General features: G+C 45.1%; 1 protein-coding gene across 1 annotated transcript in view; it reads right to left on the minus strand.

The window, feature by feature from the left end:
* The window catches only part of LOC147693352 (transient receptor potential cation channel subfamily M member 2-like), a 3,804,886-nt gene that overhangs the window by 2,781,888 nt on the left and 997,940 nt on the right, over window positions 1-25,058 (minus strand). Inside the window, exon 13 of the mRNA XM_086935946.1 lies at window positions 10,019-10,129. Within this exon, the coding sequence (XP_086792072.1) occupies window positions 10,019-10,129 (111 nt within the window). The remainder of the gene's footprint in view (window positions 1-10,018; window positions 10,130-25,058) is intronic.

The following is a 25,058-nucleotide window of genomic DNA, read 5'->3' on the forward strand; positions in this document are numbered from 1 at the left end:
TCTCTAGGTAGATGTTCGGCAAATTGTTGAAGCGACTTCTATAGTGCTCGGTCATATCTACCTAATAGCGCCATTGCACTAGCAGCCTTCATGGAGGTCGCTGCTGTGTTGCACACTTTTCTTTCCACTGAGTCTATTTTTCGACTCTCTTTATCAAGTGGAACTGTGGAAGTTGGAGCTGTGGTATGTTGTTTCTTAGCATCCACCACAATGACTGAGTCTGGGGTCGGGTCAGCCTTTAGGAATGTGGGGTCCTCTTCATTTGCAACCTGGATGGAGCTGGCTTAATCATGGTGTAAGGAAAGGTCCATCCCCAGTTCCAAAAGGCCTGGTACCAAAGGGATGGTTGTCTTTGCTGTAAAGTCTCAAATATGGCTGAAGTTGACTGAGTAGGAACGGACATAGGAATGTTCAATTTTGAATCTCCTCAAACCAAACCTTCTTGAAAAGTCGAGATATCATCAATTTGGTCAATGCTTTGAGGAGGAGAGTCCGATAAAGTAAGTGAGTATCTTCCTGTACTCGTAGAGGAAGAATCCCTGGTGTGTCTACAACAGGATCTTCCACCGTGATGTTGGTGGTGGGAATACGTAGAGGAACGTCTACAATGAGAATGAGCTCTTGTACGAGACCTGGATCTCAGCCTTTATGGAGTAGAAGGTGTAACCGGTGGAGGGGGAGGTGGTGGAGGATGAGAAGACGGAGGCTGAGGAGGAGTCTGATCATCTGGACGATGAGGAGGAGACTGAGCAGGTGATACTGTCCTAGACGGAGAGTATGTCCGAGAATACTCAGAATCTGATGAGTAAATTAATCTCCTTCTTTTCCTAGCCTTTTGGGGAGTCACCGATTCTACAGAAGAACCATCTTTCCCCCTCAACGCCGATCGGCTAGTCGACAGCGACCTTCAAAGTCGTCTCTAAAGAGAACTCCCTCCTGACGTTGACTGTAGACTCTTTGAAGCAGATCGAGTCTGTGATCAACAGGTTTTTCTCGTCATCGAATGACGATGTCTTCTCGACGTCGATCAACTGCAACGTGGAGACTTTCATCGACAGTGATGAGTAGACCCGATCGGCGGTGATAAGTCAACGTCGAGTGACGCAATGTTCTCGAAGGCGATCTTGTGACCGTCTGCGGTGGGCTTCTCAACGCCAAACGTGTTCTCACCATTGGCGCAGCCATCGTCTTCGACCTTCTCCTCCATGTTGCATGTCGACGTTGTTTTGACCCAGAACTCTGGGTTGACGGCGAACAGGTCGCCCCTCAGCCTGTCTTAGCCTGCCTTCTGCTGGGGAGCCCCCCAGAGGCTGAAGATAGGGCTCTGGTAGAGGATTGACCCTCCCCTCGCCCTGAAGCCTCACCTGATGAGTGGAACTGCTGTTTTCTTCATTCTTCTGCTCCATGAAGGCTAATCTTCTCCCTGTCGTGCAGAGTACCCTTTGAAAAGGTTTTGCAGATGGAACAGGAGTCAGGAAAGTGTGTAGCGGGTAGACATATAATACATACTCTAAAAGGGTCAGATTTGGCCTTATTCCTTCTAAAATCTGGACTAAAGAGATGGCATTTTTTAAAGAAACTGTGGTAATTCCTGTCAGAAAAAGACAGAAAAAGGTAGAGAAAGACAAAGACGTTAAGTAAAACACTAGGAGTTAAACTTCTTAAGAGATTTTTGATGGAAAAAACAAACAAATTTGGTAGCGCTTAATGCTCCAGGGTCCAGTTAGAAGGAGCTGGAAAAAAGAACTGAAGTAACTGCCACTGACTGTGCATCATGGGATACTGGTGGTCTCTGAGTTTTCCTAAAGGCACAGCATCTAGTTTAAGACATAATTGCAGCTTATGGGGGCTACTCTGTCCCATCCTTTCATCTCTATCAGGAAAGGAGAGTTTTGTGAACGGGCTTTTCTGGGTGTTAAACACCATAACATTTGCACAAAACATAGTATTCTGGCATCTTTTTCACTTCAAGATCAAGTTGTGGCATTTGTAGTCTATTTAGTTAGGCTGCATTATTGTCTTTTCTATCTCTTAAGTGTCTTTACAGGCCTTCCTGAAAAAAGGCAAAAAAATCCACTTAAGAAGATATATATAAATATATAGTCCCTGGGTGGGACTATTCAAGTGCTAATGACTATAAAGGGAAAACCCCGGCACGAGAAACATACTTGTGTTCACTTCCCTTGCTGCCGTGTCTGCAGCATCTAATGGAGGTGTTTGTGATAATTATTCCCTTTGAAGCTGTTAACCACATTTTATGTTCCTCTGGGAGATAATGGAATATTTCTTCTATCTCGTCCCAGTGGGCATGGTCGTAGCGTGCTAGGAGAGCTTGCGAGTTGCCAGTATGCCACTGGTGGGCAGCCTGAGCTGAAACCGTTTTTCCTGCAGCGTTTATTCTTTTGCTGTCCATGTCTGGAGGCGGGCTGCCTCCAGTGGCTTGAGAGTTGGCTCACCTGCGTGCTGTGGTGGCAACTAGGGAGTTTGGCGGTACCTGTCATTTAATAAAAATAGGGTAAGATGGTACAGGGCTTATACTAGCCGTTACGACACTAGCCCTAATAGGGTTTGTAAAGGGTCTTTAAATATGTCACTGGTATGCCTAAGCATACAGTTTACCATGGGTAGCTACTGGGTAGCACTGTGTGTTGTGGGCACCATTTGGAAGAGGAAGTTATCCTCTAAGGCAGAGGTCTTCAAACTTTTGGGGGACGAGAGCCCCCTGTCAACATTTTCAGTCGTAAGGACCCCCTCCTGACAAACATTCTTAAACCTGTAGGCAGGGCTACTGGAATTATGAGTCAGGTGAGGACAAAATTACACAACAGGCTTGACTAAATTGTGTGGGAAGAAAATGTAAATAATGTTATGTGATGCGGCGTTATTTTGGGATAGAATTGCTTCATTATTTTGAAATGTTTTGCACACAGTAACACTGAGGAAAGATTTGACGTCATCAGTACCAGTTTATAACCAAAATACAGCAATTAACATCAGAAAGATGTTTAGTTAACCTTTGTGATGGGCCTTCCACTCCACAGAAATAAGTGCTGCCACATCAGAAGCACACCTGGCCCTGACAAGGAGCAGCAGGGGTTCTTTAAAACCCTGGCAGTCTTGTGCAGAGTTCAGCAATTTATCCATGCCGCTTTCCTCTCACCCCTCCCTTCCATCCCTGTCTCCTCTCCTCTCCCAATCCCAGATCCCTCTCCCCATCCAAATTCTCACTTCACCCTTAATCACCTCTTGCCATTCTGTCTTTTCACTGCCCTCATCTCTAACAGTCTCTCGCATTTATCTCATGACCTCTCTGGGCCTTCATCTGCCCTGCCCCTCTGCCCTTCTCATTCACCTCAAGTCTTTCCATTCAAATTGTTGTCTATTTGTATCTTACACCTCTCCAGTCCCCCAATTCATCTTTCACATCTCTCCTTTGTTCTTCCACACCTTCTTGAACCAATGTCCCTCTCCCCTGTTACCTCAGCACCAGAGCTTAATTTGAGCAGGTGGTTTTCGGTGCTTCGCACTGGCACCTAATTGTACACACTGGGACTATGACCGTCTGCCACATGGTGGCTCTTTCTGTGTAATTTAAAGATGAGCAGAACAGCTGTTTATTAATTCAATATACATTAAAAACTATAAACTTCTGACATCCATGCCATTCTTATAGCTTTTGGGGCTTGAAATAGTCACACTTATACAAGTGTTATCGTTGGTAGTTGCATAGGTTTTGTCATTGGCCGCACAGGCAAGGCAATGGGGGGGTGGTTAAAGTTGCACTGGTCTACTGGTGAGGTCCCTGGCACATGTTTTATTACAAATTAATCACTGCTCAGAACCCACCCCAGTACTCCCTCTCTTCCCCTATCGCTGCTGTCTCTCACCCATGTCGCATCAAATTACTTTTTAGGTCACAGATCATCTCTCAGCTATCTTCTCCCACAGTTTAACAGTAGCCCTCCTCTGTGCCCTCAACCTTCCCTCACACTCACTTCTTGCGTGTCTGCACTTCCCTTCGGCACTTCACATTTCTCTTCATCCCTGACCTCTTCAATCGAATTCTCTCACTCCCTTGCTGTCCTTTTTCATCCTCTTGTCTCTCCTCACTGAGCACATGGGTTGGACCTGTATGCTCCTCTTGGCCTGTGCAACTCTGCTTATTGTTCCTTAATTCAGGAAGGCACAAATTGTCTGTCTTGCTCTTTTGGTGCAGGCCACACCGTTATGGAACATGCACCCTCCTTTGCTCCGCTCCACCAAGAATCTATTATCCTTTAGGAAGATATAAAAAACAGGCTCTATGCTCTGTAGGTCACCCCTTTGGCTGGTTCTCCTTCCCCTTCTGTGTGTTTCTTATTTGCCTACAGACAGCAGATGGCTATTAGCCCCAGGACACCTTTTGATAACATTAGCGCACTACAAATGTAAATAATAATAGTAATAGGCAGAAGCAGGGGAGCCACTAGACCCAAACTTCGCGGGGGGGCCTACACTCCCAGGCAGGGCTGGCCCTAGCACTGGTCACACACTGTGTAACAGTCTTTTTTGGTGCCCCCTCCCCGGTTTCCTCCTTCTCCATAAATTCCCTCACTACCTCTCACCATCAATGCACCTCTCTGTAGCGCCTTTCTGACAAACATTTAATTTTTTTATAGCGCTACTCATAGTTTACTCACACTCTGCACTCTGTGGATGACAAGAGTGCTAATGTGAGTGCACGGTGAGCGATGCAACAGTGTGAGAGTAGGGAAAAAGGAGTGGCTGCAGGGTGAGTGAGATGACCATATGAATTTGGGTGCGGATGTAAGTGCAGAGCGGGACGAATGAATGCATGGTTAATGATGGGCTTGTTTGAGTGAGTTGCAAATTGAGCAGTGAGAAGGCAGGTGAATGAGGTGTCACATGAGTGCAGGATGAGTGCAGATGAATAGTGTCACACTACTCATCTGCACTCATCCTGCACTCATGTGACACCTCAATCACCTGCAGGGTGAGGTACAGGGTGAACAGCGCAAGTGCATTGTGAGTTCAGAGTGATCACTGAATGAGAGGGTGAATGATGTGAGTGCATGGTGATGAGTGTGAGTACATTGTGATTGGTGTGAGTGCAGGGTGGGTGTGAAAGTGAAGTGTGAGAATGAGAAGTGAGTTCACTGAATGCAGGGTGCATTCCCAGACACTTGAAGTAACTCAGCATATTATTGACGGCGGCGTAGGGTTTAAGATATAAGTTAAACTATTGCTATTATGGCATTCATGCTGACCTGCTTACAATCTTACCTCAGTGGCCGCTCTCAAAAAGTCGCCCTATGACCATTTATATCTAAACCTAAACCTCTCTGGTGTGGCGTTCCTCAGGGGTCTACGCTGAGCCCTTTACTTTTCAATGTGTACTTAGCTCCCCTCTTCTCTCTGACTGCCAACTGGGGTGTCAAGGTAATTTCTTATGCTGACGACACCCAGTTGGTTTTCTCTTATCAGGCTTCCAGTAGCTAAAGGAATAGATTTCAAGGCCTTGACCCTGGCCTACCGCGCACTAAATGGAAAATGCCCGAGTTACCTTAAATTAAGACTTTGCTGTTATAAGCAAGATCGGTCTCTGCGATCAAACACTCAGAACCTGCTCTGTGTCCCCCGCTTTGCGAAAGCTCGGCTGGGTGGTCGGGCATTCTTCGCGAGAAGAGCTAAAATGTGGAATGACTTGCCTGGGTTCCTCAGTCACGCAACTACAGAGTCCTGCTTCAGAAAAGCACTAAAGACATGTCTTTTCAGCAATAACTAGGTCTGCCGCCCCAGCGTCCGAAATAACCCTGCATGCGCTGCTTGCTACTTGAGTGCCGGGACACCTCTGTTATGGAGGTAGCTGTTGCGCTTTATAAACTTCAGTATTAATATTATTATTATTAATAATCAGGGATCGAGGATGGAGGAAATAAATAATATGCTGATCCTGCAACACACTTCCAAGCCTACGGCTAGGGTTGCCTGCTCATTATTTGGATGTCCCAGGTGGTACAAAAATAAGCAGTCACCTAAAGCTGTATATTTTGGCACTCATCTTTGGGTACTTGGAACAGCAAATATAAATAGAAATCACTTTTAATTGTGTTCTAGGGCTGCCTCAATGATCCATGACTGATCATTAAAGAGAACAAAGACAGAGAAGTCCATTACGAATGAATGCATATGATTTTATTTACAATCCTATTTAGTATCAAGAGGAGGCCTTTGCAGGCTCTTTAAACATCAAATGGCTGGTATTTTTCTATTGGCAACCATACTTTATATTTCTTTTCATGAATACTGCAGTAAATGTAAAATACAAATGTAAGGAATAGGCAGAGTGGGCGCCCAGGGGGTACTGGAACTAGAAAAAAAACTAAGCCTCAGTAACCAGTTTACAAAAGGTATGTAAACATGCAAATGGTCTTTAACGACCTGTGAAAAACCCAGGCGTGCTGTGCTGGAGATAAGACTGCAGACACAGCCCAGCGGATCCCACAGCAGCTCGGGCTAAGACACACTACGGGGGATGAGGGGGGCTGAATCCCTTGTAGTCCTATGGTCCTGGGCAGAAGTGTGACTGGGAATGAGTGACCCCCTTTCCATCACTCCACGGCCCCCCTGGGGGTTGCGCCCCACACTTCGAAGACCCCTGCTCTAAGGGCTCTTTATGAAGCTCTACATTATGAAAAGCAGCATCCCTAGGTATTACCTCCTTATATGAGGTAGCATCTTCAGGGGGAGAAGGGTATGCAGTATAAAGGTGAGGATCCATGTCAGCATGGGGATCGGTGTCATAGGTGTCCCAGAGATCATCTCCTTGTGTCTTCTCATACCCACAAGTATTTGAATGCAGTGACCCCTGTGGGGGAATGTCTAGTGGCTCTCCAGCGTGAGGGGGTGTTAAAGGAGAATCTGGTAATGGTGGAGGAGGAGTTGATTAGGGATGTGGAAAGGGTGGAGGGCTAGTGGCCTAGTCCATAGTCTTCCTTTTTGGAGGGACTGCCAAGTTCAAACCTTCCTTTTAGGTGGTCGAGGAGAGGAAGCTTTGTCAAGAATTCATCCAGTCCCAACCTGGATTTGGATTCTCTTCAGATGTGTGCTCACATTTTCCTGTAAGTGGCGCAGGATTGGTTCCGAACAATCTCAAGGGGTAGAGGGGGAAGGTAATAGGTAAGGCAGCCCCCCACTCATACAGTATTCAAACAATTGAGGCCTCACCTATATGCAACCGCATCCATATACATGACCAAGAGACAGGGGCTAATTATCAGTATCACTTCCCAGGATGTGTCTAATAACATTAATCCTTAGTTCAAGATGCATACTAATTCAATATAAAATCACACAGGACCACATACAATTCACCCAAGAAAAGGTGTGAAAAATAGAGAGAATACCTCCAAGTAGAACAACCAGAGGGGGTTCCCGGTTAGCAATTGCCAGTATACCCATTTCTCATCATTGGCCACTCTCTCTATATGAAAAGACAAAAGTGCACTAGATAAAGTAATCGTGCAAACGTGAGAATAGTGGTGAAAACACAAATAGTGACAAACGTATAAACAATGACACCAAAATGTTGTGTACATAAACAAACAAACAGACCCCTAACCAACCACAAAAAGATTTTGTGTAGCAGGACTTTGCCTGCTTTTCGTTTTTTATTCTGTTGCAGCAAGCCCCACCAGTTAAAAATGGTTACTCGTATACCATAATGATTTATATCCTCAAGCCGACATGTTTCATCGCTCCAAGTTTCAGCGATTTCATCAGGGCATAAGAGGGGTTATCTATTCTCAGTCTTTTCAGAAGAATCTGGACCTTGAGGGTGCTGAGTCAGCGTGTACCGGCACCACTCTGTAAGACACTGTGCCAAATTTTCACGTGTCCCAAAAATGGCTGGAAATTTTCACAGCCACTGTTGCAGAGTCCCTCAAGCGCCGGAGGGATGAAACATGTCGGCTTGAGGATATAAATCATTATGGTATACAAGTAACCATTTTTAACTGGTGGGGCTTGCTGCAACAGAATAAAAAACGAAAAGCAAGCAAAGTCCTGCTACACATAATCTTTTTGTGGTTGGTTAGGGGTCTGTTTGTTTGTTTATGTACACAACATTTTGGTGACATTGTTTATACGTTTGTCACTATTTGTGTTTTCACCACTATTCTCACATTTGCACGATTACTTTATCTAGTGCACTTTTCTCTTTTCATATAGAGAGAGTGGCCAATGATGAGAAGTGGGTATACCCGTAATTGCTAACCGGGAACCCCTCTGGTCGTTCTACTTGGAGGTATTCTCTTTATTTTTACACCTTTTCTTGGGTGAATTGTATGTGGTCCTGTGTGATTTTATATTGAATTAGTATGCATCTTGACCTAAGGATTAATGTTATTAGACACATCCTGGGAAGTGATACTTTACTGATAATCAGTCCCTGTCTCTTGGTCATGTATATGGATGCGGTTGCATATAGGTGAGGCCTCAATTGTTTGAACGCAGGATTGGTTCCACCTGTGGATCTGCTGTGGGTTTGGAGCTGGGCTATGAGGTCTTCAGCTCTGAGGTGGAAGGTGCGCTTAGCATTGAGATGAATGTGGTCGACTGCCGGCTCAGCACCGAAGGTTGAGACCGTGCTGAATGCCAGTCATGGTCTGAAGAAGTAGAAGCTGAGGGTTTCGACTTTGAATGTGCTTTTGGTGCCGAGCCTGAAGGTGGGATGTCTGCAGTCGTTTTTTGGTGCTGACCATAGCTAGAGGTGGATCAGGGACCTTGGCTGCTGAGACCAGAAGTGCCAAATGTTTGTTGGGTAGCTTGGCCTGGCGGCTCAGGGCAGGGCGTGCATTACTCACATGCTGAGTTGGTGCAATGTCCTCCATTTAAAAGTCAACCTCAAGCCTCGAGTCAGAACTTTTGTCGATGGAGAAGGCCTCCTCTACCTTAAACGATAGCTGCTCTTGGGCATGCTCCTCACAAAATTGTCAGAAGTGGCATCACTGGCTTTGTAGGACATCTCAAGGTGACTTCCTCTACAAAACCGAAGGGTCTTTTGGGATCGAAAAGACTTGCATGCATCGTAGTCCACTTTCTGGTGCTCGGAAGACAAGCACAAGTTGCAGACCGACTGCTGGTTCATTATGGGGTAATTCGGTGGCAAAGCGGGCAGTATCTAAAAGGCGTGCATTCCATCGCTAGTTACTGAGTTTGAGTTCGAAGGTGAGCCCCGGAAGGCGGGCCCCTAACGGGCTACAGTCGAGCGAGTCCAAACCAGCAAGGGTTTTCATCGATGCGCAGATAGAAAGAATACAAAAGGAAACAATACCGACGGAAGGGACTGGATGTGCAACCGATCTAACAGTAAAGGAGTTGAAAATGGAGCAAAGGAACACACATCCGAACCAGATGGCGGAGAGAATACAATCGAACAAAGGAGTCCATGCCCATGCACATTATAACAGAGAGGAAGTCACTCTACCTCGTGAATCTAAAAACTTCTTAGAAGAAAAACAGCTTGCACAACTCCGGACCCAACACTAGATGGCAGGTGCCTGCAGAGCACGAGTATCTACAGCCACATGTCTCGAAAATTGAGTTTTGCTATCATTCTCCAGAGATGCAAAGCCAAGCGGACATTCTTTGACCAACTAAGTGTTTCCTTGCTCAAAATGTGCAGGTTTGGAGAACTGCAACCACCTGCCCAAAAGAATGAAAGGTGAGTCCTGTTCCCTGATGCCTGCAAAAAGATCGACTTCAGAATATCAACAACTATCATAATATCAATGGAAGTACGTAAGGTTGAGTATAGATTTACTATTTGTAAACCATCAACTTGACAAGATATATATTTGCAAGGAACAGAGTTAGGAATAGTACACCTATACCTACTTGTATATACATAATGTGAAGAGATATTTGTGTTTGATTTTCTGCAGTCTTTATTATTGTAGGTCGAATTTGGTGACTACCATATTCTGAGTTACAGCCTTGAATCTGAAGTGTTCCTTACCTGTGCCCATAGGATTTCTGCCAACTCCCCTCGGTTCTGAACGACGGCCCAGATAAGAAGGCAGCTGGTGAGACATGTTGATGGGGCCTGTCCAGTCGTGTTGTGTGCGCTCTATTTTAGAGGGAAGAACATCAAAAGTTAGACCATAGGTTTGTGGGTCAGAATAGGGAGATTCTTACTTTTACCTTTCTAATTGGTGATCCCAGTTAATAAAAATTATGAAATACTATCGAATTCATTAAACGTCTAAGGAGATTGAATTTAGCAGAGCAAAAACTCTACCATAAACTGGTGCCTACAGTGTCCACAACCCTAATGAAGGCAGCAAGGCTGGACATGCTTTCCCAATGGAGTCACCTTTCTTTTTCCATAGTGATAGAAAAAGCAGAACCCAAGGAGATCTAATGATTTCTAGCTGTAGAGGCAACCAGAGTTTGAGAGAGATATTTTTGGTGGTGGTGTCAAAATCTAGAGGCATATTTTAACTCTCCATACACCACTGGTTCAACAGAGAAAGGTGTCAAGAAGGCGCTTATCATGAGTTCCCATTGAACATATAAATATAACGATAAATTAAGAGGATTCAAAAAAATAGTTTTAGTCTTCATTTCATCATTTCAAGACTGCATTCTTCATTTCCACCCAACTCATGTTTCATGACTAACATGTCATATTGTCAGGGTTTTTGATAAGTTTTCAAACCTTATTGAAGAAGGTACTTAACTTCAGTAACAAATTATCTGGTAGAGACTCTATCTAGTCGCAGATTCCTTACCTTTGAATTTTACAGATGGCAGACTGGATCCGTAAAATTTTGCTGAGCAATACCTATTGCACACGCTGTTGGGTGGCTCCATTCTGCTCCGCGTGACGTCAGCAGGCATCAGTAGCATTGGTTATGACGATGCGGTCACCTATATAGGCACAACCCAGTTGTGCAGACATCAGTACTTTTTGTTTTTCCACATCAGAAGCGAAGAGCCACAAAGTAACTGGCATAGTCATGTGAAAAACTAAGGCCCTGAAAGGGGTGTAACCCTAGCCCTACAACATTATTCCGTAAAGCAGGGAGGCATGGGTGGAGCTGTAAGGAATCTGCAGCTAGATATCGTCTCAACCAGATAATGCGTTACCGAAGGTAAGTACTTTGTTCATCTGATAGAGACTTCTAGCTGAAGATTTCTTACCTTTGAATTAGATACCTAAGCCATACCATCCCAGCGGTGGGTGCAGACAAATATCTTAAACTAGAAAGTACTGCAGGTCCGAGCTGGCAAAAAGCCAGTCTCTGCGCACCTGACCGGGCAGGCAATAGTGCTTTGCAAACGTGTGCAACAACGACCACGTTGCTGCCTGACAGATGTCTTGGACTCACCAACAATGCACCTAACCTCTCTGTAGCACCATTCTGACAAATATTTTAAAAAATGTATAGCGCTACTCATAGTTTACTCACACTCAGTTCTGTGATCTCCATAGTACATGTTCTTTGTAGCAGGCACATTAACCTTCTGCACTCAGTGGATGACAAGAGTGCCCATGCGAGTGCACGGTGAGCAATGCGACAGTGTGAGAGTAGGGTGAAAGGAGTGACTGCAAAGAGAGTAATGTGACCATATGAATTTGGGTGCGGGTGTAAGTGCAGAGTGGGACAAATGAATGCATGGTTAATGATGGGCTTGTTTGAGAGAGTTGCAAATTGAGCAGTGAGGGGGCAGGTGAATGAGGTATCACATGAGTGCAGGATGAGTGCAGATGAGTAGTGTGACTACAGGGTGAGGTACAGGGTGAACAGCGCAAGTGCATTGTGAGGGCAGAGTGATCACTGTGAGTGCAGGGTGAGAGGGTGAATGATGTGAGTGCATGGTGATCAGTGTGAGTGCATTGTGATCGCTGTGAGTTCAGGGTGAGTGTGAAAGTGAAGTGCAAGAATGAGAAGTGAGTTCTCTGAATGCAGGGTGCATTCCCAGACACTTGAAGTAACTCAGCATAATATTGACGGCGGCGTAGGGTTTAAGATATAAGTTAAACTATTGCCATTATGGCATTAATCAGGGATCGAGGGTGGAGGAAATACATAATATGCTGATCCTCCAACACACTTCCAGTCCTATTGTTAGGGTTGCCTGGTCATTATTGTGATGTGCCAGACAGTACAAAAATAAGCAGTCACCTAAAGCAGTATATTTCAGCACTCACCTGTGCGTACTTGGAGCAGCAAATAGAAATAGAAATCACTTTTAATTGTGTTCTAGGGCTGCCTCAATGATCCATGACTGATCATTAAAGGGAACAAAGACAGTGAAGTCCATTAAGAATGAATGCATGATTTTATTTACAATCCTATTTAGTATCAAGAGGAGGCCTTTGCAGGCTCTTTAAACATCAAATGGCTGGTATCTTTCTATTGGCAATCATACTTTATATTTCTTTTCATGAAATGCATTCTCACACTACTGCAGTAAATGTAAAATGCCTATTCTTTTTACTTTCCCTTCCCACCCATTCACTATTTTAGTTTTTAATAGCCTCAAGTGTTTTTACTACTGTCCTTTTGTATTCTTGCATATTGCAATGATTTTAAATAATTGTGCAATAAAAACTTTACTTACTTACTTACTTCCCTACATTTGTAGAGTAGGGGCCCAGGGGGTACTGGAACAAGAAAAAAAAGCCCCAGTAACCAGTTTACAAAAGGTATGTAAACATGCAAATGGTCTTTAAAGACATGTGAAAAACTCAGGTGTGCCGTGCTGTGCTGGAGATAAGACTGCAGACACAGCCCAACGGAGCCCACAGCAGCTCGAGTTGAGACACACTACGGGGGAGGAGGGGGGCTGAATCCCTTGTAGTCCTATTGGCCTGGGCAGAAGTGTGACCAGAAATGCGCAACCCCCTATCCATCATTCCACTGCCCCCCTGGGGGTCGCGCCCCACACTTTGAAGATCCCTGCTCTAGAAGGTCATTCAAGTCGCACAGGGGCAACCTGGGCAGCTTGATGGGAGGAAGGAGGATGGAACTGAAAGAGTACAGTGCAAGCACAGAATTAAAAGAAGATCAGGTTGGATTCAAGTCCTCTTGCTGTCACACGTGTTTGAGTCCAACCAGATCTTTTTCGCATTCTGTGCGTGTACTGTACTTTTTCCCAAAGGGTTTATATTGTTTTGGTATTCAATATGTAAACCCTCCCTATCATGCATTTGAACATCATCATCGGCTGCAATACTTTTTGTCTGGCCTATATTCTACCTTCTCTTTCTATTCCATCCCCCTTTCTCCCAACAAGCTGCCCAGGTTGCCCCTGTGTGACTGAAATGACCTTCTAGAGGCTCTCTGTCTTCATACTTCTGTGTCCACAAATGGTATAGGACAATATGTAAAGCTATGAGTTGTGATCTTTGCAGCAATGTTTACTTTACACAGAGTGTTTCCATACTTATATTTGCATTTCTGAGTCTAATACATTTACATGATGTCTGTGTGGCATTAATGTAGACAGTATCTTATCCAATTTATTGTTATTCTTCATGATTACATGACTCAAATTATTCCCACACTGGTCGCATGAGACTCATTTTATATAGTGTGTCCGGTTGTTCAAGAGGACAAATTGCTAATTGTTAATTTCATATTATTCAGGTCCGTATAATTCCCTTTCTGATTCTGCACACTCAAACTCCATTTCCTTTACCTCTATCTTTCTCCCTTCCAATATGGCACTGTTGCACTCATCGAATAGCCGGTAAGATACTCTTCCGCTTGACACACGCATGAAAACGAGTTACTTACCTGTAACTTCAGTTATCCAGTATTGGTATCTTTCATAAATGCACATGCTTAGAAGCATCCCCGCTGACGAGGTGGGAGTCTCCCAGTATAATAAAACATATACATAATAGTCATAAACATTATACAATAGGCTACTATGGACAGCAAAGTCACTATATTAGCCTATCTTAGTCCTTTTGCAAAAAGAACCAAACTTGAAACACAGCCAATCAGGCTGCAGAAACCTCTTAAAACTTTCCACAGAGAGGCAAATCCTCAGATTTTCGCAGCACAAGTGACAGTAAGTATGCAATAGCGATAAGGTAAGCCTCTCCGTGGAGGAGGGTGGGTCGCATGTGAATCTATGAAAGATACCAATACTGGATAACTGAAGTTACAGGTAAGTAACTAGTTTTCTTATCCAGTATTGGGGTATCTTTCATAGATTCACATGTTTAGAATCAGAATACTTAGCAGTAAACAATCCTTTGTTGCATAGTGGATGGTGGATATCATAAGAAAAAACAATAGATACCTCGTAAAAACCAATACAGTAATGCAGTACAACATTTGAACCCTAATAAGGGAAAGCATCATATACATATGCATAAAAATAAACATATATGGCAACCTAAACTCGGAACGTCGCAATCTAAGGGCCATAGAACGTTCCTGGAGAACCACTCCATCTGCGCACGATCTAAAAAACCTTAGAGCAGCAAGAAGTGCGTATAACAAACAAACCAAGTCAGCTAAGGCGGAGTATTTCATATCCCAACTTAACCAAGCGGCGAATCGACCCCAGAAACTGTTTGAATTGGTTAAACAGCAATCAGTGGTAGCCCCTAACCGATCAGCCTCGGAAGTCAGACCTCCCTAATGTGATGATCTGGCTGTGAAAATGAGACTTATTAACATTGATCTGGAAGCCAGGAGGGCTCTATTGCTACCCAATGTACCTGCACCCCCACTGGCCGCACCAGACAAGACAGCACCATGTAGCTTGGTATCAAGAACAACGCTTCCTGGGACACCTTTACCCCCTCAATGGAAATGATATCAAAAAGGTTCTTCGGAGTATCAACCCATCTAATCAATTCAGTGACCCGTTACCACCTACCATCTTCAAAGTAATTAAGGATGAAATCTCCCCTTTCTGGACAAAGATCGTCAATGCGTCTCTGTCACAGGGCACGGTTCCTGAATGCCTAAAAGAGGCTATATTTTAAAAAAACACAGCCGACAGTACAGACCATAACAACTTCCGAACTATCTCCAGCATCCCCACTCTAGCCAAACTCCTTGAAAAATGCTTCCAGTCACAACTATGTGTGCACATCGGAAATTTCCATCTCCTGGACCAACACCAATCTGGCTTTTTGTAGTGGGCACAGCACTGAATCGGCTCTCACCAACGTGATCCTAATAATGCTTGATTGAAATGCATCCTGCCTCCTTATCCTACTTGACCTTTCCTCTGGACTTGACACTGTCAATCATGACAACCTTCAATTCATTCTGGAGCATAGGATGAGCCTTTCTGGTCAAATGCTGCATCGGTTCTCCTCCTCACTGCAGCACGGGACCCAAAGAGTTAAAGCAAATCACTTACTCTCCCAGTCATCCCCAGTCAGCATGGGGGTTCCCCAAGGGTCATCCTTATCTCCCATTCTCTTCAATTTGTTCCTGGAACCATTAGCTAATGTTCTAAAATCCTTGGACATTCGCTTCCACATGTATGCAGACAATACCCAACTCTATCTGAAAATCTCCTCTCCCGGATGACATAACTTCACTCAACTCCACCCTACTGACTACCCAAAACTGGTTAACTGCAAACCACCTCCTGCTAAACACCTCCAAAACAGAATTCCTCCTCATTTCTCCCCCAAAACATACTCCTAAAATCGACCTACAGATGAACCAACTCACCGCCTTCAACTGCTCCCCCCGCATTATGGACTCAGCTAAATATCTAGGAATTACCCTGGACAAGCATCTGAATATGAAGACATTAGCAACGTGTGCAAGGGAGCTAACCACCTTCTGAGAAGACTCAGGAATCTCAAACCTTTCCTATCTCAAGCAGATTTCAAGCAAATGGTCCAAGCACTCTTTTTGCCGAGACTTGACTATGGCAGTGCTTCGCTATGTGGCCTCCCCAAATACACTTTGGCCCCCCTAAAGGCTTCACTGAACGCTGCAGCCAGATTGATCACGGGCACCAAACGAAATGCACACATCTCCCTGGTTTTAAAATCGCTAAACTGGCTACCCTACGAATCTGGAATACAACTGAAGATTGCGTGCCTATCACACAAAGCCCTCCACTTCAAACCCCCCATCTACCTTGCACAAAAACTAGAACTATAAGGAGGGGGTAAACTGTCAAGGAGTGCTAATTCCCTCCTCTTGAAACCACAGAACAAAAAGAGAACATGCCAACAAAGTCTTGGGATCAACGGAAAGGGGGGAAATGCATACGCAAAGATTCCTGTCCATCTCATCATGAAGGCGTTCCCCCACAAGCCCTTCTCCGGTTCCCAACTGGCAAAGAATGGGCACTTCCGATTGTTCTTGGAGGCAAAAAGATCCAGATTTGGATTGGTCCAGCTCCCATTCGTGACAGGACTTTGAGGTCCTGCTCAGAGTGTCCTCTAAAGTGTTGTGAATCCCTGGAAATTGCTCCACCTTGAATTTTGATATTGTGAGAAAGCAGCCATTGAGTTGAGTTGAGTTGAGTTGAGTTGAGATTTATAGAGCGCATAGCTACCCAAGGGCATCCCAGCGCTAGTGACCATAGATCCAACAATTGGGGGGGGGGGAGCAGAGGGAGCGGTGATCAAGGGAAGAGCCAGGTTTTTAGTTGTTTCCGAAAACTAAGGTGATTGAGTTCTCGCCTCAGGGAAAGTGGGAGGGAGTTCCACAATCTGGGGGCGTTGTAGGAGAACAGGCGACCACCAGTTCTAGCCTTCCTAATCCTTGGGACGCTGGCGAGAGATAGGGAGTTGGATCTTAGTTGTCTGCTGGACTGGTGTGGTTTCATTAGTGGTCTCAGAATGGGGGGGCCTTCGTCGTGCATTATTCTGTGGGAAATACACAAGGTTTTGAACGTGACCCGTTCTTTCACTGGCAGCCAGTGCAGGTTTGTGAGAGCTGGTTTGGCCGAGCACCTCGCTTTAGTTCCAGTCAGGATTCTTGCAGCCGCGTTCTGTGGGCACTGCAGTCTGTGGACTACAGAGGCTTGAGCCCCCAGATACAGCACATTGCCGTAATCCAGTCTGGAGTTCACTAGCCCCTGCATCAGGAGTTTTCTGGATTGGGAGGGGATCAGATGGAGGATCTTTCGTGACATCTTGATGAGGCCGAAACACGTTCCTGCGGTTTTTCTGGCCTGGGTCTTAAAGCTGAGATCCTGGTCTAGCCAGATACCCAGACTTTTAACTTCGGATTTGGGGGTTGGTGGCGTCCCCATGCATGGTGGCCAGGGAAGGGATGTGGGGATCTTGTTTGGATTTCCTAGGAGAAGTATTTCCGATTTATCTCTGTTTAGTTTTAATCGGGAGTCACACCTTCTCTAGACAACCGGATAGATTGGGGAGGGAATTGTTTGATTGGTTGAGGGAAACAACCAGCTGGGTATCATCGGCGTACATTATTGTTTTGATGCCAAAAGGTGTTACAACGTCCTCGAGAGGGGCCATGTAAACATTAAAAAGCGTGGGGCTCAGGGAAGATCCCTGAGGAACCCCACACTTGAGTGGCTGGGCCTTAGAAGTGGTATACCCATCTGACACTTGGAAGGATCTATTTTCCAGGAAGGATTTAATCCAGGCTAGGGCGGCTACTCCTATCAGACCAAGACGATGGACAAGGGTTGCATGGTCCACCGTGTCGAAGGCGGCACTTAGGTCGAGGAGGATCACTGCCACTGACCCTCCTGCGTCCATGATGCTCCTAGCTTCTTCGACCACGGCTAACAGTGCGGTGTCAGTACCCTGTCCCGGTCTGAACCCTGTCTGAGAGTGGCGAAGCAGATGATTGATTTCCAGAAATGTGGAGAGTTTCTGGTTGGCTACGCGCTTGGCAATTTTGCTGATGGCAGGCAGCAGCGAAATGGGTCTAAAATTCGATGGCTCCATGGAGTCTAGCTGTGGTTTTTTTAGAAGTGCCTTGACCGTAGCTTTTTTCCAATTGGTCGGGACCGAGCCTGATTTGAAAGAGGCATTAATGAGGTTGGTAAGAGGGAGAGCTACCGTAGAGGCAACCAGTTTGAGCTTACCGATCGGGGCTGGATCTGGATCAAATGCTTTGAGCTTCTTGAGACAGAATGTGAGAACGGGTACCTCCTTGCTTGTTTAGATAATGCATGCAAGTGGTGTTGTCGGTTCTGACCAGAACAGTTGACCCGTAAAAGCTTGGGAGAAAATACTGCAATGCTAGGAAAATGTCTCGAAGCTCCAGAAAGTTGATATGCATTTTCGCCATAGCAGCGGACCATCTTCCTCTTATGCAAAGATCTTGAAGGTGTGCACCCCACCCTTCTAGGGAGGCGTCTGTCGTTAGGATGAAGTTCGGCATGGAAGGCAGAAATGTGAGCCCGATTGAGACATTCTTGGAGCGCAGCCACCAGATCAACGCTTCTCGCATAACTGGAGTTATTTGCACTAGGTCGTCAAAAAACCAAGAGATTTGCAGCCACTGACTGTCTAGTTCCTCTTGAATCGGCCACATCCTTAGACGGGTGTGAGGTACTAACAGAATTGCTGATGATAGTATTCCCACAAATGATTTGATGATTCTCACAGAGGGGAACTTTCTTTTTAGGAGGTCTGAAGCCAGAGAAATGAGACGTGATTGCCTTTCCTTGGACAAGAATACCTTGTCCGGGTAGTATCCAACATTGCCCCATGAAACTGAATTCTTTGAGAAGGACAAAGAACCAATTTTTAAATGATTAGTGACAGTCCCAGGAATCGAAAAAACTTGTAGGCATGTGGGCGTTGCTCAAGAAGCCTGCCTATAGGAAGGAGCCTTTATTAGCCAATCATCCAGATAAGGGAATATTTGTATACCTTAAAGTCTGAGATGAGCCGCCACCGGAGCCAGGAATTTCGTAAAGACTCTCTGGGCTGAGCGTAAGCCGAAGGGAAGGACTTTGAATTAAAAATGTGCACATGCCACAGTGAAACAAAGGAATTTCTGATGCTTGGGGTGAATGGGGATGTGGAAGTATGCACCTTGGAGATCCAATGTTGTCATGAAATCTGCATGGTCCAGAAGCTGAAGGATTTCTTGAAGTGTGACCATACGAAAGGATTTCTTTTGAAGATATTTCTTCAGCTTTCTTGAATCCAGGATAGGTCTCCATTCTCCTGACTTTTTCTTTATTAGAAAAAAGCTGGAATAAAACCCTTTCCCCACCTGAGAGCAAGGCACTCTTTCTATCGCTCCTTTCGAAAGCATGGTTTTTGCTTCCTTTCTGAGAAGAGCAAGATGTGGAGGATGCTTCTTCAAAGGTGGATGAGGAGGGGGGAACAGACAAATTCCAGGGCTTGCCCAGATTTGAGAATATCCAAAACCCACTTGTCTGTGGTTAATCTTTTTCAATTGTTGAGAAGTCTGCATACAATCGGAATTCCTGGGACACCTTTACCCCCCCCTCAATGGAAATGATATCAAAAAGGTTCTTCGGAGTATCAACCCATCTAATCAATGCAGTGACCCGTTACCACCTACCATCTTCAAAGTAAATAAGGATGAAATCTCCCTCTTCTGGACAAAGATCGTCAATGCGTCTCTGTCACAAGGCACGGTTCCTGAATGCCTAAAAGAGGCTATATTTTAAAAAAACACAGCCGACAGTACAGACCATAACAACTTCCGAACTATCTCCAGCATCCCCACTCTAGCCAAACTCCTAGGAAAATGCTTCCAGTCACAACTATGTGTGCACATCGAAAATTTCCATCTCCTGGACCAACACCAATCTGGCTTTTTGTAGTGGGCACAGCACTGAATCGGCTCTCACCAACGTGATGGATGACATCCTAATAATGCTTGATCGAAATGCATCCTGCCTCCTTATCCTACTTGACCTTTCCTCTGCACTTGACACTGTCAATCATGACAACCTCCAATTCATTCTGGAGCATAGGATGAGCCTTTCTGGTCAGATGCTGCATCGGTTTTCCTCCTCACTGCAGCACAGGACCCAAAGAGTTAAAGCAAACCACTTACTCTCCCAGCCATCCCCAGTCAGCATGGGGGTTCCCCAAGGGTCATCCTTATCTCCCATTCTCTTCAATTTGTTCCTGGAACCATTAGCTAATGTTCTAAACTCCTTGGACATTTGCTTCCATATGTATGCAAACAACACCCAACTCTATCTGAAAATCTCCTCTCCCGGATGACATCGCTTCACTCAACTCCACCCTACTGACTACCCAAAACTGGTTAACTGCAAACCACCTCCTGCTAAACACCTCCAAAACAGAATTCCTCCTCATTTCTCCCCCGAAACATACTCCTAAAATCGACCTACAGATGAACCAACTCACCGCCTTCAACTGCTCCCCCCGCATTAGGGACTCAGCTAAATATCTAGGACTTACCCTGGACAAGCATCTGAATATGAAGACTCACATTAGCAACGTGTGCAAGGGAGCTAACCACCTTCTGAGAAGACTCAGGAATCTCAAACCTTTCCTACCTCAAGCAGATTTCAAGCAAATGGTCCAAGCACTCTTTTTGCCGAGACTTGACTGTGGCAGTGCTACGCTATGTGGCCTCCCCAAATACACTTTGGCCCCCCTAAAGGCTTCACTGAACGCTGCAGCCAGATTGATCACGGGCACCAAACGAAATGCACACATCTCCCTGGTTTTAAAATCGCTAAACTGGCTACCCTACGAAGCTGGAATACAACTGAAGATTGCGTGCCTATCACACAAAGCCCTCCACTTCAAACCCCCCATCTACCTTGCACAAAAACTAGAACTATAAGGAGGGGGTAAACTGTCAAGGAGTGCTAATTCCCTCCTCTTGAAACCACAGAACAAAAAGAGAACATGCCAACGAAGTCTTGGGATCAACGGAAAGGGGGGAAATGCGTACGCAAAGATTCCTGTCCATCTCATCATGAAGGCGTTCCCCTACAAGCCCTTCTCCGGTTCCCAACTGGCAAAGAATGGGCACTTCCGATTGTTCTTGGAGGCAAAGAGATCCAGATTTGGATTGCCCCACATCTGAAATATATTTTCCACAACTGTTTGATCCAGCTCCCATTCGTGACAGGACTTTGAGGTCCTGCTCAGAGTGTCCTCTAAAGTGTTGTGAATCCCTGGAAATTGCTCCACCTTGAATTTTGATATTGTGAGAAAGCAGCCATTTCCAAATGCTTTGTGCTTCTTGAGACAGAATGTGAGAACGGGTACCTCCTTGCTTATTTAGATAATGCATGCAAGTGGTGTTGTCGGTTCTGACCAGAACAGTTGACCGGTGAAACCTTGGGAGAAAAGACTGCAATGCTAGGAAAATGGCTCGAAGCTCCAGAAAGTTGATATGCATTTTCCCCATAGCAGCGGACCATCTTCCTCTTATGCAAAGATCTTGAAGGTGTGCACCCCACCCTTCTAGGGAGGCGTCTGTCGTTAGGATGAAGTTCGGCATGGAAGGCAGAAATGTGAGCCCGATTGAGACATTCTTGGAGCGCAGCCACCAGATCAACGCTTCTCGCATAACTGGAGTTATTTGCACCAGGTCGTTGAACGACCCAGAGATTTGCAGCCACTGACTGTCTAGTTCCTCTTGAATCGGCCACATCCTTAGACGGGTGTGAGGTACTAACAGAATTGCTGATGATAGTATTCCCACAAATGATTTGATGATTCTCACAGAGGGGAACTTTCTTTTTAGGAGGTCTGAAGCCAGAGAAATGAGACGTGATTGCCTTTCCTTGGACAAGAATGCCTTGTCCGGGTAGTATCCAACATTGCCCCATGAAACTGAATTCTTTCAGAAGGACAAAGATCCAATTTTTGAATGATAAGTGACAGTCCCAGGGATCGAAAAACTTGTAGGCATGTGGGCGTTGCTCAAGAAGCCTGCCTAAAGGAAGGAGCCTTTATTAGCCAATCATCCAGATAAGGGAATAATTGTATACCTTAAAGTCTGAGATGAGCCGCCACCGGAGCCAGGAATTTCGTAAAGACTCTCTGGGCTGAGCGTAAGCCGAAGGGAAGGACTTTGAATTAAAAATGTGCACATGCCACAGCGAAACAAAGGAATTTCTGATGCTTCGGGTGAATGGGGATGTGGAAGTAGGCACCTTGGAGATCCAATGTTGTCATGAAATCTGCATGGTCCAGAAGCTGAAGGATTTCTTGAAGTGTGACCATACGAAAGGTTTTCTTTTGAAGATATTTGTTCAGCTTTCTTAAATCCAGGATATGTCTCCATTCTCTTGACTTTTTCTTTATTAGAAAAAAGCGGGAATAAAACCCTTTCCCCACCTGAGAGCAAGGCACTCTTTCTATCGCTCCTTTCGAAAGCATGGTTTTTGCTTCCTTTCTGAGAAGAGCAAGATGTGGAGGATGCTTCTTCAAAGGTGGATCAGGAGGGGGAACAGACAAATTCCAGGGCTTGCCCAAATTTGAGAATATCCAAAACCCACTTGTCTGTGGTTAATCTTTTTCAATTGTTGAGAAGTCTGCATACAATCGGAATCCTGTAAACAAGGTGTGGCAGATCTGCTGCAGGTGTTAAAAAGTTGTCACTGCTTTTTAGCGGAGTCCCTGCCTTGAGGTCGACGTCTTCTGTTCTGTTGTCTATAAGCAGCAGCTGGGGGGTTTCTATAGGACTGCTGCTGTTGCTGCTGTTGCTGCTGTTGATAACTATATTGTTCTTGATTGCCCTGGTTTTGGTATTTTTGATAGCCACCACGAAAGGAATACGATGCGCTGCCTCTAGCTCCCGAAACGGAGTCTTCCGATATTGTAAAGTGCCAAGGGCTCTGGCAGTGTCATTATCCTTCTTGATCTCTTGCAAAGCCTCATCTATATGATTCCCGAATAACATTTCACCATCAAATGGCATGTCCAAAATCTTTGCTTGGACCTCAGGGTGAAAGGTGGTGGATTTCAACCATCCCTGTTGTCTAAGGACTGCTGCTCCGTCAAGTTGACGAAAGCCCAAGGAGGCTAGATCCATAGAAATATCAATAATTTCTGGAGCAGCCCTTTCTCCTTCAAAAGGTATTTTCTTTGCTTCCTGCTTCTAGTCATCAGGTAGGCAATCGATGTATGGAGAAATGTCCGACCATAGTTGGCGGTCATATCTCCCTAGAATCGCCAAAGAGTTTGTAGCACGAACTGAAGCACCCGCCATGGTGGTGAAGCGCTTACCAATGTTATCAAGGCGCCTCCCATCCTTATCTGGCAGTGCCGTTACAGGAATGAATGGATTTCGACACTTACGGTGGGCCACCTATGAAATAACAGAATCTGGTCTTGGGTGTCCAGATAGGCAAGCAGGAGCATTATCCGGTGCTTTATACTTTTTATCGATTCTAGGGAGAATCGCAGGTACTGAAAATTGAGTTTTCATTATCTTAGTTCCTTCTTCCCAGATATGATTGATTATAGGGAGAGAACTCACGGATTTCCTACTCTAGTCCTTAAAATCGTAAAGGAAACACTCTGTTTGCTTCACAGATTTAGGATGATGAAACCTGGTTGTTGCCCTTTCCATAATTGCGTGAAAACCTCCAATATCTTCAGGAGGGGAATCAACTGCCTGAGGAACTTGTGAGGATGGAGTAGGAATCAAGTACTCATCCCATTCATCCACAGTTGTGGGTCGGTTTGGTAACTCCAAAAACAATTGAGGAAGTACAGAGGTAGGGGTGATAGAATCACCCTCCAGATCGGTATGCAAAAACAAAGAGATTGTATCAGAATGAAAAAATGGGGGGAAAATTATTTTTTGTGTTTTTTCAACTAGCATTGAAAAGATGGTGAGAAAGACTCCCTTTGCAAGTGGCAAATGGAGAGCACTATGTCTTTTTAAAATACCCCTCACACACTAAGAATCCCTTAGTGTCATGCTTCATCATGGGGGTCTTCCCGTCCCTCTACGGGGCGGGGCGTGCTGCGACCTACGAGCTACGCAGGAGCATTTGTATTTTGATGGTAGGCTATGTGTGGTGTAAGGGTAGTGTAGAAGTGATAAGTGATAGGGGTGTAGGGACAAAAAATAATTAAAAATTCCCTGGCTAGTGGAAAGAATTAATGTTATGGATTCCCTAGCTGGGAACAGTAAAAAAAGGGGGGGTTCATGTAGTGGAACAGAATATGTTTAACTACCTGGTCGACATGACATGTTTCGTAAGCAGTCCCCTACTGCTTACTCCTCAGGACCTCAAATGATCCCTACTGAAAAATACTCAATTCTAAATATGAGACAAATGCCTACGATCCTAAAACCTAATAGTGAAAATCGGCTAATAGGTTCTGCTTACGGGCTTGAGTGGGCCCCAATTAAGCAAAAAAATGGGGTGACCTGTTGTGGATCCTGTAAAGAAAAAGGGAGAGAAAATACAGATTTGTAAATGTACAATAAGACAACACATAGTTCTTATATATCGCTAGTTGCGTGGGGCACATTGTGGCATTGTATCCTTATATAGGTGGAGCTGTAATGACTAGTATGACATAGTGCTCTCCATTTGCCACTTGCAAACCGAGTTTGGTAACTCCCCATCTTCGGCCACAGTGTCGCCATCATCATCTTGAACTAATTATGAAGGTAAAACCTCCTGAGGTACAATGATAGGGGCAGAAGGACCAGAGTCTTCAAAACCGTAGGCATAGTAGGTTGAGGATGTATGTCAGTACAACGCGATCTTTTAGATCGCGGTACTTGACATCGCTGGCATTGTAGGAAGGTAGATCCTGACTATGTTTGCCCCCAACTTTTTGTCCTGTGTTTTAGCTGGGTTTTGGCATAGTTGGCCTGGGACACTGCCAATCAGGACCCCAGGCCTACTGCTATCTCTGTAAAATGGATTCCATGTACCTTAGGTACATATCTAATTGATACTGGGCCACCTTATCAGACCCTGTAACTCAGAGCATAGGTGTACCCAGGGCCTACCAGGGGCTGCAGCATGTATTATGCCAGTCCTGGCTGGCCATCTAAATCTGACACAACTGGCTGCACGACAGCTGGGGCAAGGTGGTGTAATCACCCTTTGCTGTAGATATAGTATAC

The sequence above is a fragment of the Lissotriton vulgaris genome, chromosome 8, assembly GCF_964263255.1.
Source record: "Lissotriton vulgaris chromosome 8, aLisVul1.2, whole genome shotgun sequence".
In the NCBI taxonomy this organism is placed as follows: Eukaryota; Metazoa; Chordata; class Amphibia; order Caudata; family Salamandridae; genus Lissotriton; species Lissotriton vulgaris.